This window comes from Scomber japonicus, chromosome 9 (assembly GCF_027409825.1).
Source record: "Scomber japonicus isolate fScoJap1 chromosome 9, fScoJap1.pri, whole genome shotgun sequence".
In the NCBI taxonomy this organism is placed as follows: Eukaryota; Metazoa; Chordata; class Actinopteri; order Scombriformes; family Scombridae; genus Scomber; species Scomber japonicus.
Genome location: NC_070586.1, coordinates 26,040,324 through 26,059,250, shown reverse-complemented (window position 1 = coordinate 26,059,250; position 18,927 = coordinate 26,040,324). Strand labels below are relative to the sequence as shown.

General features: G+C 39.4%; 1 protein-coding gene across 1 annotated transcript in view; it reads left to right on the top strand.

Annotated features, from left to right (window-relative positions):
• Positions 1 to 5,512, top strand: part of adgrv1 (adhesion G protein-coupled receptor V1) — a 95,557-nt gene extending 90,045 nt beyond the window's left edge. The window contains exons 94-95 of the mRNA XM_053324919.1: positions 948 to 1,125; positions 5,127 to 5,512. Coding sequence (XP_053180894.1) covers positions 948 to 1,125; positions 5,127 to 5,245 — 297 coding nt within the window. The 3' untranslated portion in view covers positions 5,246 to 5,512. The remainder of the gene's footprint in view (positions 1 to 947; positions 1,126 to 5,126) is intronic.
• Positions 5,513 to 18,927: the final 13,415 nt, after the last annotated feature.

The window sequence follows — 18,927 nt, the reverse complement described above, 5'->3', positions numbered from 1 at the left end:
AGACATGATTAGACGGCTGACAGATGCAGCCATACTCTGAATTAAGTATGCATGTGCGTTTATGTGTGAGCGTATTGATGAAAGGAATAGTTGACCCAATTTTGCCCTCTGTTCATGTCAAGTTAATGTTTTGGTGCATTGAACTTATTGTAGTCAACAACACATGAAGACTGTTAAATGTACTTAAAGAGAATTGCACCATAAAAAAACCTCTGAAATGTTATCTATGATAAATTAAGGTACTTTATTAAAATTAAAGCAATGATTCGGCGTAATTTCGACCTAGCATCATATGCACCATGAGGTCTATCTAATCAGCGCCTCAGCCCTTTTTTTTCATTTGGTCGCAAAATAATGGAGTTAGAGCTGCTGCTGTAAACATTGTCGAAATATCGCGAGGTCCCGCACAGCACATCTAGAGATCTGTGCGGGACCTTGCAAGATGTTTACAGCTTTAGCAGTAGCAGCAGAGTAAAAGCCATCAGGTAAGTGTTTATTTTAATAAACTCCTGGTGTACTTACAAACTTTTTCCAATGCATCGATTTATGAGTAAAGACTCTATTTGTACTACTGTAGAAGTTTGATAACAATCCAGGCATTATTAGTGGGGTAATTTACGAGATACACTGGTGGTCCTGTTAGCGCCTGTACTAAGCCATTCGGCTGATGGCTCTAACTCCATTATTTTGCGACCAAATGAAAAAAAGGGCTGAGGCACTGATTAGATAGACCTCATGGTGCATATGACGCTAGGTCGAAATTACGCCAAACCATCACTTTAAGTATTATATAAATAAAATTGATATTTGTATTATTTTGCAACTACTGAGCTTTTTTAGAGGGAATTGAGGTTAAATCATAAAATCAGGATTCAATTAAGGTTCTTGGCCAACAATGACTATAATACATAAATGGGGAAACTTGTGTGTGTGCTTGTGTGTGTCAGGTGTCAGCAGACTGGGAGCGAGCATCGCTGCGGCCCAGCAGTCAGCCCAGCAGTGTGTTTAAGCCCAGTCCTGTGATGGGGACGTACACCACCGACGGAGGCTTCATCAACACCAATCTGGTTACTGCAGATGAAGAGTCGCAAGAGTTTGATGACCTCATATTTGCCTTAAAAACTGGTGAGGATGCTACCAACACACACAAAACATGTTTCCTGCAGATTATACAGCGGTAAGAAACTAATGGCAGGAAAACAACATTTCCAAGAGTTTCTCGTTCATGTTTTAGTAAATTGTTAATCAAACACGTTGGAAAATCTATGATGATTTGCCTCTGATCCTATCATTTTTTATATGTAAAACTTATTCCAGGCAGAAAATAGCAGAACATATAAAGTACCTGTTTCCCAACCATGACTGGAAGCATAAAAACATCCTGTGAGCATGTCGGTCTAGTACTTTTCCATGGAATATGATTACACAGGCACTGTGTACTGTGCAAAACCACGATCCAACACAATGTGGTGGCAACTTTTTTTTTAAATTACAAGAAAAACACATCATGCTTCTAAAATATGACCTTAATTTATCCCCCTTCTGGACCAGGGCGTGGCACATGTGGCTTAGAGCAAAAACACAAAAGAGATATTATGAGTTTATTCTGTGGTGAATGAATGCAAAAGTGAGTGTGTGTGTGATGTGTGTATTTGATAGTATGTATACATATCCATAGCATCCATTAGCTTCATCCCTGTATAGTCATTCCTCTGCTGACCTTAAATCTCTCTGCTACCATGGAAACCATTCTTCCTCAATCGACATCAATGTTTAATGAGCTGAGGGCCCAAACTGCTCACTGATATATCACCAGTCCAGTATACACAGTCTTCTCTTCACTCTTTCAAATCACTGAGTAATTGCTTTGCAGTGTCCGTGTAAGAATCAGGCCCAGCTGGACAGCAGCCAGAAGGAGCCTCAATACACCAGGACACTCCTCTGCTGTTAATGTGAGACATTACCAGAAAGAGAAGGACTCCATCGGAGTAACTGTTACCACTGCTGAAAAACAACTGATCTGATTATGTCATGGTCGTATACTCTTACAGAGGCGGCTGTCTTACCTAGTGTTAACATAAATAAGCAATGATGCACAACTTTAAAATGAGTGCAAGAACCTGAATAAATGCAGCATTCATAAATCTAATTTGAAGATCTACTGTAATAAACATGTCTGTAATAAAATAACTATTTTTCTCAACTTTGAGGATAGAGAGCAATTCTTCAGTTGTGCTGGTGTAGATGTGATTTGCAGACATAAAAACAGTAATTATAAGTTTTAGTGTTTAGAAAATTAAGGCTCTGAACCAACTAAGGCATTCAGCCGTAGCAATGTAACGTAATGAAGAGGCTTCTCTGTCATAAATCATGAAAATCTACATGATTGTTCTTGTTACAGCTTCAGCTCAGGGAATGAATCCATCTGTGGTGCCTTTACAGTTACAAAATTCTTGAAGTTGAACCTGAAATTTTCTTCTGTGGAAAACAGAATCAAACATGTCACCAACTTTATTGTATTGAAAAAGTATATTGTGTGTTTTTGGATTAAGTGCTGTTTGGAGATGAATCAACAAGTTGTAAATTCTGCTTTAAGGTTATCAGAGACTATTGTCTGTCCTCCAGTAGCGAGTCCTCGTGCTGACAGCTAACCATTTGATCTTCAGATTTCTCACCATCAGCTTTTGTCTCACGTCTTAGAAAGAGCAATAATCTAATCCACCAAATGGTAGTTGCCTATGAGAGAGATAAGCGATATCTAGTGAAGATAGACTGAGTGACATAACTGAACCTAATAAGAACTTTAAGTTATTGGGGTTGGGTCAGGTCATGCCGAATGTCTCCGAATCATTTTTAGGATTATTAGAGTATTTGGTCAAAATAATTTCAAGAAGATACAATTAAATATTAACAATTAATGAGCAACTCCAAGCTCCTGACATCTTTCAGCGCAGTAAAAGCTACAGGCCTGAGATTTGATTTGACCTTGACGGCAGGTTTTTATCTTGAAACAATCATCAAACTTCACTCTGTGTGTTCAGGTACAAAACAGATAACAGTGCAGAGGATATGCCTCTAGGATGCAGCACCTGTTAGTGTGCGTCCAAGAAAAACAAAACTGGTCACCAAGGAGATAGCCAAATTTAAAGTCTAGCAGCTGTGAGTTTGAGAGACTTAGGGGTGATAATGAATGTGGATGCATGCACTGAGAGGATAGCATTACACTGTGTGAAAAACATGGACAGAGATAACCTCCTATACTCTTATTGACTGTGTGGTGACAAATTGAACCAGAGCCAGATTTGTGTGTTTGTACGTGTCAGCCTGCATCTTGAATAAACAGACTGTTGTAGCAGCAGGACAATTGTCTCTGCTCTTATCTTGACTTCTTCCTGCTGTCTTGAGTCAGTGTGGTGTTCAACTTGTAATAGTCTCGAGGCTACAGCACACAACCCGAGGGAATTTATTGGTGCCTTCAGATGCAAACTCAGCGGTATGAAGTAGTCATTCATATTATTCAGCAAAGAGGCAAGTTTGCAAGACTGAATTAATTCAAAGCAGTTGGCTCCTCACAGGTATTTGGCATGGCCTCAAGTAAAAAGTAAAAGGGTTATGCTGTTTTAAATAGAAACTTTTTAGACTAATTTTAGTAACATGATAACATGATCCAATCTTAAATTTGTAACCTCACAGGTCTCAAGAACTTTCTTCCATAAGCCAGTAGAGTCTCCACACTTTCCCTGATGACCCCTGACCTTCTCTTCATCCATACATGTCACACTAAACTTATAACCTGGTTTAATCTCAACCAGTCAGTCAGCAGTAAAGATTATTCACTAATCAGTATTACATAATAGGGTACCGCCTGACAGGGTCAGTAAGTAGGACTCTAATGAGGGTACTCACACTTCATTTGGTAGTGAACCATTAACACGCACATGATGAGATACACACGTACCATCAGCACATCTACTCTGCGTAGTACAACTGAAGGCTAATCATTGACGTGTTGGTTTTACAGTGAAAGGGCAGCTTTTTCTTGCAAAAGGACCCTTGACATAACTGAGAATGAATCATTATGGGTCAGAAGTCAGACCACTACTCCACTTATTTAAGTCACAGGTGTTGTCAGACTTTGTCAGGAATAGAGTGATAAAGTCCAGGACTTACAGCACCTGTCAAAACATTTGGACAGAAATTCCCATTGACTTGAATGAGAAAGTGTGTCCAAACTTTTGACTGGTGCTGTACGTAGTTCCATTAATGTCCCTGGTTTATACAGTTCACCATCCTTTATCAAAGTGGAGACCACATTCAAAGTCAGACATTAAGAAATAGGATGTAACAAGAACTTAAACACAAGATTCAGTAATCACATGAACAAACTATTAATGTGTTTATACATTTTCTCAGAAAGATACTTTCAGCAAGTAAAAAGTATTTTAGCTACCCTTCCATAGACAATTATCCTTATTAAAATGTCTAGTCATTTTTAATCTGCATCTACATCTTTAGAATACATCTCAGGATTTCTAATGTATTGTATTAAATACAGAAGTGAAAGTTAAATTCCCTGTCCCACAATATACAACAGTTTCTGAATCTACACAAAGAAATGTGTGAAATCTTGGCCCACTATTTAACTTCCCACCAAAATATGTTGAACTGTAGAAGTTCTGATGATATCCTTTAAACAAGCAGTGCAGAAAATATCTAGTAACTTGCTTGTTGGTGATAGGATTACTGAGCACATGTTTATGATACACTAATACACATATGGTGCCACAGTTTTACCAACAGGCCTGCTGTGTGATTTATCCTGCAACTTTTGGGTTACTTTGTTTCACTGCTGATTTCCACTCTTGCATAACAGTTTGAGTCTGCTCCTTATCCAACCCATGGCCACGACTGATCAGATACAGTCCTAAGATTATGAAATCTATTATTGATTACATAATTACATGTTGGCACTAAGGGGGCAAATGTGACAGATAATCAGTACTGCAAATGATTAGTTGTGTTTGCTGTAATAAAGACAGGTAACGCAGTAAAAGTACATACTCTGCACAAAGACATGAATCATATATGGTGACTGAAGTGTAAGGTGTCATTTCTGTCTGTTTTAGGGACCGGCCTTAATGTCAGCGATAATGAGTCCATCCCTGGAAGCCACGACGGAGGGAGTGTAACCAACTCCCAGATTGTCGAGCTGAGACGAATCCCCATCGCCGACACACACCTCTAACCTTTTCCTCTGACACACGTCCTGTGTCCTCTACTCTTCATATCGGAGAGAGAAATTACAACGCAGTATTTTTATATTATAAAATGCTTTTGCACTAAAACTGTTTTTTGAATAGAGCATTTTCATATAGATGTTTGATATGAAACCTTGTGATTTGTACTGTACATCTGTTTTTTATATATATATGTATGAACCTATACATAAATGTTTTACTAAATTAATTTTTTTAAGTCCCTGATGGAGTTGTTTTCTGAATGTATATTTGGTTCTTTTTTTCTTTAGAGACCTAGCAAATGAAATAGCCAGATGTACCCACAGCATGACTATTACTGCTAGGGATGGAAATTGTGTAACATTGTTAATAAATGATTTACTTTATATTTTACATCTGGCTGTGCTGACTCCATTTTTACTGCTCATTCAAAATTGTCAGTCAAAAATGTCAAAGTGCAAGAGGCAGTTTATGATTGGGGGGTGGGGGGTGGGGGGGGGTCAGGCGGTTATGTAAGTCTCTGCAGAGGTCAAGGTTCACACCCTCATGAAGGATGGTTTGTGTGATGGTTTGATCGCTGCTTCAAAGGCATTTCACAAACTGGTTCCACATCATCTGAGACTTGAGAGATGAGCAGAAGTGTGACTGCTGTGCTGCTGTCTGCAGAAATGCACCATGGCAGACAGCAATGAATGGGATTCATAAAATGTTACCAATGCAAAGCAGATGAATGTGGAGTAAGCTCTAAATACTTTAAAATTGCATTATGTTAGCTTTTCAGTCATATTTAATTCAGTTTCACTTAATACCATACATTTTTTAAAGCAAAGTCTAGTCTTTGATCTGCTGCTGTGAAGAATCAGCTAGTGAAAACGTACAAGCAACTGTTCCCCTTTTCAACTTTGGCATCAGCTTTGATCCTCTTGGAATCCACCGTCTACTTGACCCTTGTACTGCCCTTTAACCTCTGTCCTTCTGTTAACTCAACTTCTGAACTTGGTCACTAGTGTGCACAAGAGGCTGTTACTTTTACTTTTCAAGAAAGAACTGTTTGTTGCCACCAACACCATATTCTGCTCGTTACAGCTACCCTTCCAGACGTGGGCTGGATGCTTGGGGTCATGTTGCCAACATATAATGAGAAAGCAGCAGCAGCAGATGAGTGTGCTACTTGAAGATATTTTGACACTGAGGAACCAGCTAGATAAAAATGTTGCCTCTTGATATACCTCCCTCCCACAAGCTAATGACTCCATTCTCCTTCCCACAGCAAATGGAGGTGAGAATGTGAAGGGAAGGATAAAAGGGGAGTAAAAAGAATGATTTTTTCCCCCACTTATACATTGAAGTAGTTTATTTTTATTTAGGAAGTGACTCAGAGCCAGTCTTTTCTCACACAGAAATCTGTCAAATCTATTGATCTTCCTCTCCCCACTCTAAAGCATGGCTGGATGTGTAGGACTTTTATTTCATCTGTTCTTATTTTCTGTCCACCACTCTAGCTCTTGTCCACCCCTGAGGGACAAGCAGTGGGCACACTTTTGGATTTGACTTCACTAGAGGGTGGAGACGTTTCTCAGACACATCTGCCCTGACAGAAATCATATCAACTCCCAAAACACAACAATGTTCAGTCTGCATGTCCTCTCTGTTTCCTGCCACATGATTTCATCACTTTTAGACCCAGCCTTTAACCGTCAATATGAGCCCATCCACTGGGATTTGAAGGAAAACAAAGCAACAAGGTCATTACTCCATTTAACAAAATAACACTCTATTGTTTGATGGCAGCATCTTCTGGGTTTGTGTTTCTCTAGCAGCAAATGAGTTCATAATAATACAGTAAGAAGTTTTGATTGTCATGTAGCATTTCCAAGGGGCTCATTTCATTATGTACCTCCCTCTATAAAGAACAGTTAAGACACAAGCAATTACTTTTTATGTATTACTGCAGTCTGCCATCATGATAGCATTACAAACTCCACATATTTCCATTATGTATCCATTAGGTTAAAACTTCTGTCATGTCTGTAGGCTGCATTATATCATCATTGTTAATGAGTCATTAACATGAACAGCAGCTGTCATCAGTAACCTATTAAGCTTTAGGGGGTACAAGGACAATGGGTTTGCTTGAAGACAGCAAGACTTCCTGCCCTTTAGTCAAACCTGCTGATAGACATCTCAATTAACTGCTGTATGAAAACTGCTGACTACTAGCTGGCCCTGTGCACATGGCATATTTTATAGCATATTCTAGTTATGTAATGAATTGTGGTGTACAGTCTTTCCACAATTATTGTGTCTAAAGCTTAGATCAGTTTATGAACATTAAGATATGGAAGTGTCAAGTCTTCAACTCAAATTAGATATTTACATCAACTTATTGTGTTATTATATTTATGGAGGATCGATGGTAATCCCTGTCTCTGTTCAAACACTTCTCTATTTACGACGTTGATTAAGTAACTTGTCCAGGTTCTTTGCCATTGCAGTGTTCCCCACAACTGTCACATGCGAGGACATAATCATACACCATATAATGGTGGCACTTGGGCGGTGCGCTCCTGTTTCCCAGATCTGGAGCCACAAGCAAATCATAGTAATGACTTATGTCAACCAAGAAAAACCAGAACTGGCCCACATCCTGAATACACATACTTTACCAAAAAAGGCTCACATTTGATATGGGCTGTTTATTTGCTGTTTTATATGTGGGCCATTTCAGGATCACATCCATTATGTCTGGGTCAGAGGAGGGCCAGCAGTGCAGCATCATTGCCTGAAGTGGCCCACATTGTATGCTATCTGGGATGTCAGACCATCACATACCTATAGTGTTTCAATGTGTGGGGTCTTGTCTTTTTGGTATACCAACAGAAATGTTTAACAGGACATATCATACATTTTTGATTTTCTGTCAGTTATATACTGTCAGAATTGGGCTTTAACATGTAGGTCTGTATTTGAGAAATGTATATTTTGAGTAAAGAATGGATTAAAAGGGGCTACACAAGGGGCAGCTTTTTGGACCTAACCAATCAGAACAGAGTTGGCTCACTGGGAGGGGTGCCTTAAAGAGACAGTAGCTGAAACAACCTGTTTCAGACAGAGACTGACCTGAGGACCAGTATAAGAGAAATAAGGTCCAGAATTGTGTATATGCTCTTTTAAGTGTTGATTGGTTGTGGTTCTGACTTGTTATGGCTCCTTATAGCCACATAAAGTAGCCTGATGGGCTCTGTTGAGTTGGCAGAGTCCATGTATGTTGTATGTTAGGTATAATTTTCATTGTCCACAGTTTGTGGGCCATTAAAATGTGACTCGAAAGTCCATTCTTCACTAAATGTCTCCATGATAACTAAACATCAGCTGTCCAAGCCCATTAGATATGGCTGAAAGGTCCAGATAAAAAATAGGTGGCACCTGTTTTGTTTTGTTAAATCGCTATTTCCAAGGTTAAGAACGACCCTTCGGGCTCAAGGATTGAAGGCAATTTAAATATTGAGCTACTGTGGAATTAGTTCCTCCTGATGAAAGGTAGTCAATTGTCTGAATGTTTCTCAAAGAGGCATTTTGAGTTTTGTGAGGCACTGATTTGGTGGCTGATATAAAAGTAATGAACATTTTCTGCCAGCACTTCACAGGGTCTCAAATGAGATGCTGAGAGCATCAATAAAAGTGTTCAAATTATCTAAACTGTCTCTCTCAGCCATAGGGGGAAAGCAATTAAACAGCCACAGCAAATAGCTCAGTGTCCCAAACCACCAGCCTCGGTCCCAAAGACACCAGGCTGGAGGAAAACATGTTTATGTTGAAGTCCTTGGTCTTCTTGCCTGTATGCCCTCTCTATCTATCTGTGCCCAGAGGGAACTACAGAGATAAGACTTTAGACTTCCAGGCAACAGCTGATTCATGCTGGCTCACATTCTGTCTGAATAGATGCTCTCTCTCTCTCTCACACACACACAGATGATGACTCTGCATTTCTAGCTCTCAGTGAATCACCACATCTCCACATCCTCAAAGCAAGGTTGTCAAAATAAAGAAGGGGACGCAGCAAACACAGGGTGATGAAAATAGCACTGATTCTCACCAGTCATGTCCCATCAGGGATCGCTCGCTTTTAACACCTCGCTTGGAGGGGGAGGAGGCAGGGGAGAGGTTCTGTCTAAATATGAATGCATTTGTCTTTCCAGAAAAGCCACAGGAAATTAAGGTAAACCCTCAAAGGAAAGCAATGTCATTGTGTTTCATTCATCTAAAGTCTTTTATGACTACAACAATCTCAATGGATTGCATCAGTCTTTAAATTCAATGGAAGGGTATGAATTTCTGAAACACGATAATGCCATCTTTTTGACTGTTTTTCCTTCTTTTTTCTCAACAATATAATGAATGTAAGAAAACACCTCTATAATTCTTTAGCCTGTGAATGAGTGTACACTTTGCGTGAATATAAACAAGTAAAACCTTTTAATGGATGCAACACCTCATCTCAGACTACAATAGAGTGACCCAGTTCCACACATAAAGCCTGGCGGCAGCAGTCTTCATCTATTAAATCAATACAGCCAGACAGTGAGTCAGGGGCCACTGATGCTGATGAATGGGTAAAACAAGAAGCAGAACATCAACAATCAGGTTTATTAATTGCATACTTCCTGTTCACATCTTCAAAATAATCTGTGCTGCATTACATTCAACTTGTGGTGGAAAAGAGGCATATGTTAGGAGGTTATTGCAGTTTGTGTACATCTTGTGCACTTCAAGTCTCACAAAGCTGCAGACAAGTGACTTTGCAGCATAGATGTAATTTGATCAACCAATGAGCTCCCTGTGACATCAGCCAGATAATCAATAATTTGCTTAAATGTCATTTGAAGAGTACAGAAGCTAATTTTACAGGTTTTACTCACAATAGAGATTCCTATGAGGCATTCAAGATAAGAACTACTGATAACTACTAATGCCTCAAATACAGATGCTCAGTTCATAACACACTGTTATGTATGTGTACCTTACTAACTAACTTACCTAGCAGACTACATAACGTTTTTCCCAGTGTATGTTTGACACTCAGCCGAACCAGTTCTTTGTGTCCCACAGAGACTGCTGACCAGCACTACTGTCTTCATCCTCAACCTCAGAAATCAGTTGAGTTCAAGCACAGATGATTTGCACTTCTGGTAAGTATTTGTGAGTCCGTCTATTACGCACATGGTGCTTGAACTCCCACTACATTCCCCATACTCCTGTCGCTTTTCCCTGAAACACACCACAGAGCAATAAAAGAAAGGTAGGTCACCAAGTCAGCAGAAACTTAATTCACAGGCGTTTAGATGAACACAAAGTTGCATGATGTAAGGACAGAGAGCAGGATGGCTCATAGACGGTTCAAAGTAAACATATTTAAATGAAGGTGCTGAGGAGGCATGTGTTTGCATATGTTAAAGTTATCATCTCATCCTCCCTGTTGTCCATGGGAGGAAGCAGATAGTGAGCTCTGTGAGGATGTGATGTGAACATATCCTTACACTGTAAAATATCTGAATGTAAGTTTACAGGAAATTACTGGCTATTAGCTGCATTACTTTCACAGTAAGTTAATGTGACATTTTCACAGTCTATTACTATAAAATGACATTTGTTTGCTATGACTTCACGGTGACACACAGTCTGCCACTCCATTACTGTGATATATCAATATGTTGCTGTTGAAGTTTGGCAGGCTAGAGAAACAGCCATGAGACCAAATAAAGTCTGAAAACTCTAGATAAAAAGCCAGTGAATTTCTATTACTGTGAGGTATTGGGGAAATGAAATTCACTTAGCTTAGAGAATCTTATATTTTCACATTTGTGCCTGGTTTATAAAATGTTAAAAGGTTTGGCCCCTTCTCCAGAGTATCCCTTATATACTTTTTACTTTTGACTAGCATACATTTGTGATGTGCTATTGTATTGCATGTATTGTACTCTATTTTTGTATAACTTTGTATGTTTTACTCTCTACTGTTTGTTTCTCTGGTTTGCTTTGCTCTGACCTACCAAATCTAAATATTCATCAGGACTGTTGCTATGGGTTTGTTTTTGAGTCATCTTAGTGGTCACTGGTCACACACTCACCTAATGATGTTTTAAGTGGTTAAGTCTCCAACAAAGCTGAATTGTTAAAGTTGAAGGTCTTGCCCTCCTTCTTACAAAGCTCAGTGTACATAACATGACTGCAACACACGCAACATGCAGTGAAGCATAAGTAGGTAAAGTCTGTGTGCATGGTTGTTTTTTCCTCAGAGGTTGTGAACACATGCTTGCAGACCTGTAACTGATACACAAACTGGTAAAAAGGAGATTACAGGCAGCATAAACTGTTCAGCCTGCAAGTATGCAAATGCAAGCTTGCAGCACAGAGTTTACAGTTACAAACATAAATGTCCATGTTTACAAAACTACAGTCACTGATAACAGAAAAGACCTGATTTCAAGTACAACTTTTGGAAGGTATTATATCTCTATAATTCTCAATCTTTTATAGAGAGGAGGAGGAAAGGCAAACATGGAGGGAACATCCATGCTACTGCCCACATTCATACCCCATTACATACTCCACTACATTCATTTGACAGTTTAAGTTACTTTTCAGATGAAGATTTGAAACAATGGGTAATGTAACATGCTTTTAAAATACAACACATTGTTAAAGATTAAACTACTGGTTTCCAACCTTTTTAGTTTTTGACATCTTTTTTTAAAAAGCAGTGTGTAGTCTGGGTCACATTTCAGATGCCTATGAGTTGTTAACAGCTCCAACGACTAGGGATGTTTTCATCTAAATTTCTCACATCGTTTCATTTTACTAAATGTTCACCTTGACCTTTGGAGGGGCCTGACCCCAAAGTTGGGAACCACTGAACTAAATTAGCTAACTGTATATAAAGTAATTCAAACTAGCTCCACCTCCATCAGCTACACCGGTAACATGCTGCTTACACACTGACACTTCAGTATTAATAATCTAATGATGTCCTATATAATAATATATCAGTCAGAGGGACCACACCACTACTTTTACTCTTACATTTAGCAGCTAATACTTACTTCAGACCAGATTTTAGTGTTTTCTTCACTTAGCTCAGTCAGGAAGACTATCTTGGGGCATCAATTAAGACATCAGCTGTTCACATCACCTGGTTACATCTAACCAATAGCATGGTGACACACCTTGATTGTCAGCCTTTCATATTGCAGTTGTCTTTTTAAATATGTTTTCTCCCTCACTGCTTAAGTGCTTTCTTGATGCTGTTTTGCATGACCCACCACCTCCCCATCAACGCCCAATCTTCAGATTCATCAGTGCATCACTTCATCAACCTCATCAGCCTGATCAGTCTCAGCATAAGTCATCAGACACCACCACCAGTGTGTGGACTCAAGGAGGGATCTATCTTGCTGCTGCTCAGGACTCAAGTCCAAGTGCCAAAGACTTTGACAATACCTAATCATCAATATCATTTTTATAATAAACAGCTCGTCTTGCTTCATTCTCTGGTCTCTCCTGATTGAAATGTCAGCTGGAATGTCAACACAGTATTTAAATATCTTAAAAGGACAGGTTTACAAATTTGACAAAAAGTCAGGTGTACATTTGAACAGTGAAAGAGGTTTTTCTCATTGTGAAAGAGGTTTTCCTCGCTGTAATAATTTGTCCTGTTCATAATGGCTATTGAAGATACCCTTCAACTGCACTTTCAATGTAAGTGATGGAGACTGTGTGTCCACACGGTCATTTTGTGTAAAAATACATTTTTCAAAGGTTTATCTGAAGCTTATATGAGGCTTCAAAAAGTCTGAGTTAGTCATATAAAGTGGCTATCTGACGCATTTACAGTCTTTTTAGCATCAAATTATCTCTATAGATATCTTCTTGATTTGACTAATTTGGACAGTTGAAGCTTTAAATACATTTTTGAACAGATGGAGGACTGTGCATTTTGGCCCTGATGGAGACTTCCTTGAATCGAACATGTTTTATCAGATGAACTTGGACAATCACTCACCATGTCTAAGTATAAGACAGAGGCTTATAAGAGAAACATTATTGTCAGGCAAGAAAACTTTGATGTGTGAGAAATAGGCCAGATCTGGGATCCATCGTCTTGGTTACTCAGTTAGTGGAAAAAATATGAGTTCATTTGATCGTATCTTTTGAATGTTATGTGGTATTATAACATCTGTTGTGTTTTCCTGTCAAAAATAACAGTAACCACTATCAATAATTCTTTAATTGACGTGGATCGTCTTGTGTCTCCTTCAGGAGAGTGACAACAAATATTTACTGTAAAATTTCTTGTGTGTTAAAACGTTTATAGCTGTGTGTCAGCGGACATTTTACTTCCTACTTACCTCTGGTTCTTTTCACCTTTAAAAATACGTTGGTAATGTGATTGCTGGTGTGTTTTGGAAGGAGGCATTAAGAGGAGGTTATTTTGGGTCAGGGGGGCCACAGAACAACAAGCCTATCGTCAACAACAAGCTGCATGCAGATTGCAGTGGTTTATATTTCAAGAGACACATGCCTCATGAGATCTATATAACAGGTTTTAGAGCTGGATGATTTTTTAAATCTTTATTCCTGCAACTGTGGTAACTTTCACCTCTCAAACAGTGATCATGAAGCTGGTTTTTGGTCATGGTCTTTTTTTCACACTCAAAATAATACCAATATTTCAGCTGGTTTAAAGATGCATTTGTTCTGTTTTCGGTAGCAGCAGAGAAGCAGCGGCAGAAACTGCATTAAAACTGATAATGACAGCTCAGGTCACACTGAACTTGACTGTAATTTGATGTAAATGGGGATAGAGTGAAGCAGCTGAAAGCGTCAGAAGGTCTTTGTCCGTACTCTTCTTGACATGATCCGACACTCTAGAGCTCTCATAAGTCTGGGGATCGTTGCTGTGAATCAGGATGTCGACAGCAGTGAGGAGGTCATCTGGGACACTGACACACAGGTACACTGTAAAAAAAAAAAAAAAACAGCCCCACCTTTTCAGTTCATTATGTTAGATCATCATTACAGAGTCCATCTGTAAAATGATGACTTACTTTGATGTTTTGTTTTCTAATGTTTTTTAATATGTTTCCCACAAAATCTTTTTTTATTGAACACAAAATTCCAAAACAGAAACATACCAAAACCTTGTCAATCAGTTAGATAACAAACACAATTTCATTACTCACCATATCTGAACCATGGATGAATTATAAGAGCTCGACTGCAATCACTGCAATACCATGAGTGACCACTGGGGAAATGGGCTGCAAGGCTAATTGGCAGTACCCTGTCTAGCTCTTAGAACACATCCAAAGGGAGAACTTGCGTCAAGTTCAATTTCACAGTAATTTCCTGTGTAACATCCATACCTGCATTGATTTCACAGTAACAATCAGAGTACAGTACTATATGGTGTGTGTGTGTGTGTGTGTGTGTGTGTGTGTGTGTGTGTGTGTGTGTGTGTGTGTGTGTGTGTGTGTGTGTGTGTGTGTGTGTAAGCATATTCACACATTATATTGCCCCTCATTCAGGTGGCACATGTTGACTTTTTCCACAATGAGGTCAGAGCAGAGCTTTCCTTTCTTCACTTTGACAAGTCAAAGTGACTTATACATCTTGTCATCTGGTCAATTACATCCACACACGTCACTGAAACATTGGTGTGTCTGATATCACCAACAAGTCCTAGAGGGTATCTGGTGGCTTCAGGCATCACTGCTTGAAAACTTAAGCAATGTTTATTCTTGGGTTGTTAGATGAAGACTTTGGCTTTCTCCAGCCAAATATGGAAGTATATAAAACTTGGTTACACTTACTCATAAGGCTTAGCTCATAAAGAGTTTATAAACAGTAAATAATTGCTTATTAATGGTTAACAAATGCCTCATTATTAGTCCATACCAAAGGAATAATATTATACTACTCAGTGTACTTTTCATACACGAAAAAGGTCAACTCGATCAACAATGTCATCCACTTCACATGTTTGAGCACACACATTCCATCCTCATAAAATGCATTTCCGCGGTTCTGTACAAAATAATTAATTAGAAGAAATGAGATGGACTGCATGAGCAGTTGGACATCGTTCGTATTTTCAGGGAGTCCTACATTTGCTCATTTCTTATTTGAAGCTGACACTCAGATAACATGACCTTTTGGCTCTTTTCGTCCACTGACTGCAAAGGTCAGGCAGATTAGAAGAGAACCTTGTGGAGGTGTAGCCAGGACCACCAGAGCAAACAAACCGTCTTGAGCCACAGACGTAGACATCATAGATCAATGCAGCATGTTCATTGAAATGAGTTGGTTCATTGATTGAAATTGACAGCAGGGTTCAGCAGCGGAGCCAGAATTTGACTGTATTGAAGCAGAGAAAAAAACAGAAAAGGCCCAGATAGTCTTTTCTTCTAGGTGGCCTCTAAAATGTTTATTTGATGTCTTTTGGTATCTGTTTTGCTGCCATATTACAGTGTGCTGAAACTACAGGCTGTAGCTGCTCTATGAAATGGGATTCTGCAAAGTGAAAGGCAACACTGTCTGTGGTGGCCTTGCCAACATGCCTGACCGGGGAAGGGGGAGGATGGAGGTTTAGCCTTAGCGTGTCTGCAAATGACACTCTGTCTTGTTCTCACTATGTGGTCTAGTTGGCAGGATTACTTGATTGTAACCTCTACAGCATGTGTTTGCCTGCTTATCGTTTTTTATTTAATGTATGTCCATGCATGTGTTGTTTTTAGTGTGTGTGTCTGAGTGCACATGCATGTCTTTATGCATGTAAACATATGGTCAAAAAACTTTATTGACCTCATTTTATGTACGCGTGAGTGTGCGTACTGTACATACTGTACGCTTTTCTGTGCCTGAAAGTTGACACTGGAAACTACAAGGTCCTGATATATATTTGGAACCCCTCCAACGGCCTGAAATAGTCCTCACGTTTGGGCAGATGAGTTGTTTTGCTGGGAACACAGACCTTAAAGAGAGCCACAAAGCATCAGTCAGATCTGAAACTCATCCAGCTATCTTTTATCCCAAGTGGGCTTTTGTGTGACACAGCTTTATTCAATCAAAGCTTTTGAAGTATGAAAGGGTTATCTTACATTTAAATTGATGAAATGTCTTTATTAAAGCGATATGTATTGAAACAACCTTTTGTCTGCTTGTTGTAAACACGGTCACGGTGTTCCAGTGCAGGTCAAGTCAATGGGACTGGTTTGTGTAAGCTGTGCTGTCATCACCACAACTGCCACACCCATTAGTACTTGAGTGTTCTCATGCAAGAATGTTTGTGGGGCCATATGTGCTTCATGGATGTATGCAGATTAAGAGCAGAGCCTTGATTATAAGTATTTCAAAGTCAGCAGCTATTTGTGGCAAGAAGTGAAGTGAGTTACAAACTCTCTCTTGCTGATCCTACTCTCACTCTCCTCTGACTCTCTCTCTCTCTATGTCTGGCTTACACTGATTACTCCCTCAAGCAGGCTGAGACCAGTTATTGCTTATCACCCACAAGGAGCTTTTTCTGTGGTAACTTAATACATGGGAGAATGAGATAGCTGTCCTCCTGTCATCCTGTGTGGAACTGTTTACCTTGACCACCACTTTCACTATGACAGCTGTGGTCACAAGTATCATCATCATCATCATCTTCATAATCACCATGAATCATCATTATCAAAAGCAGCAGCATTTGTGTAGTAAATTCTATCTTTGATTGAAATACATGAAGGGAAGAGATGACAAAATAACGTCAATTTATAATAATGATAATATAAAGTCACTATGCTTGATTTCTCAATGTCAATTTATATCAGACTTGTTTGCTTCAGTTCAATGTAAAACTGGACACTCACATGTGTAAATGTTGCTTGTCTGGATGGAAGAGCACTTTACGACCTCGGTGGTGAAGATTCATTCTATAAATACCACAATCTAAGCACAATGAGTGGAAATGTGGGCTATCTTGCTGTCAGATATCTCAGCTCTTCTATTCACATCTATAGGCACGCCTAACAGATAACAGACAACTGAAAAAGGATAACAACTAAGCAAAAGAGGAGTGAGCAATACAGAGGGAAACCGCTGGTGACCTCAGTGGAGAGACGTGTGACCTTTCCAAACCAATGGAAATGACACATCAGAGAAAGCAATCCTGTCACACTGGTTCCTCTGTGTGTGAGCTGAGCCAGACTCGGCTGGTTTGATCCAGCAGTTCGTCTGCAGCAGCAGCAGCAACAACATGGCATGAGGCAGAATAACCGGCCCGATCAGGCTCTGACTGCACACAAGAACAATATCAGTTATTGTTGTGTGTCCGTGATGAAATGTAAAATGCAAGGCAGTTTGAGCAGGTCTTGAGGGTTGGCGGTGGGGTAGCAGACTGACCAACTCAGAACAATGGAGTTACTGTGATGAGGGGGAAAAGACGAGATCGGAAACAGAGGAACAAGTATACTTTTCATTAGGATAATGAAAGGTGAATTAAGTTTTATATGTTTTATCTCTTCTCATCCAGCATTCCCATGACTTCCCCTCAGCCACATGCTCTGGGAGTCCACAGTCTGCGTCCAAGCACTGAGGACAAAAATTAGGTCAAAGAGCAAGAATAGAGATGCTTAATTTATTCCTAAAATGTTGTCTAGTAAAGCAAGCCCCGTCTCATGCAGTTATCTCGCCTTGCTGTTAATAGTACTTTGAATATCTTTACCAGGAAGTGTTTATTCAGAGTTAATATGATCTTTAAAATGTTGCATGCTTCATAGGTCATACTGTTTGTTGCCTCCCACCTGTTGTTTCATATTGCCTGGCATGGAGAACAAAAGAGGGAACCGCATGCAAATGTTCTCCTGGTTGAATTACAGTGGTTGTGTGTGCGTGTTCAGGTATTTTGACTGGCCATACATTGGTAGTTAGCAAGTGTGTCACACTTCATTACCCTGGATTTTTGTCCAATTAAACCATGGAATTGAGTCCTGTTCTGCTCTGGTCATCATTATTTTAAGTTTTTTGTATTGATGTTCTTTTCCTGTCCAAAACTAGTCAAACAACAACCTGGATTACAGTGGTGCAAGACAGGACTTCAGCTGACACTGCCAGTTAAAAGAGAAAACAGTCTCAAAATCACTTAATGCCTCCTACCTGAAAATATGAAAACATTTTTCCTACAGCACTTTACACAGTCTTCTATTAAATGGTATTTTTGGGGTGCTCCGACACCCTACTGTTTAAGATGCTACAAAACTGCAAAGTCATTAGTTTGATTCCAGCAACAGACCCTTGTTGTATGTCTCTCTCCCCTTGTTCCCTCTACCAATGCAGAAGTAGGCTACCTTAAACCTGCATTCTTTCTAATCGCCAGAGGTTCAATTGTATAGGTCTATGAGAAAATAAATAATTCTTGACTTGATCTCCTGCCTCAGTAAACATTTCCCCAATGAGGTTATGGTCTCAATTGCTAGTTTGAATTCTTCTTCAATACAGCATGATGTTATTTTGTAAATTATGGTCCCATTTAGTGTAAAAAAGACACTAAAACTGAGTGAGCTTAAGGGTGTAGCTTTATTGTGATTGACAAGTTGCTACCATGCCGGCAATGTTAGTTACATTTGTAACGTTTTACAATCCCACATTAATA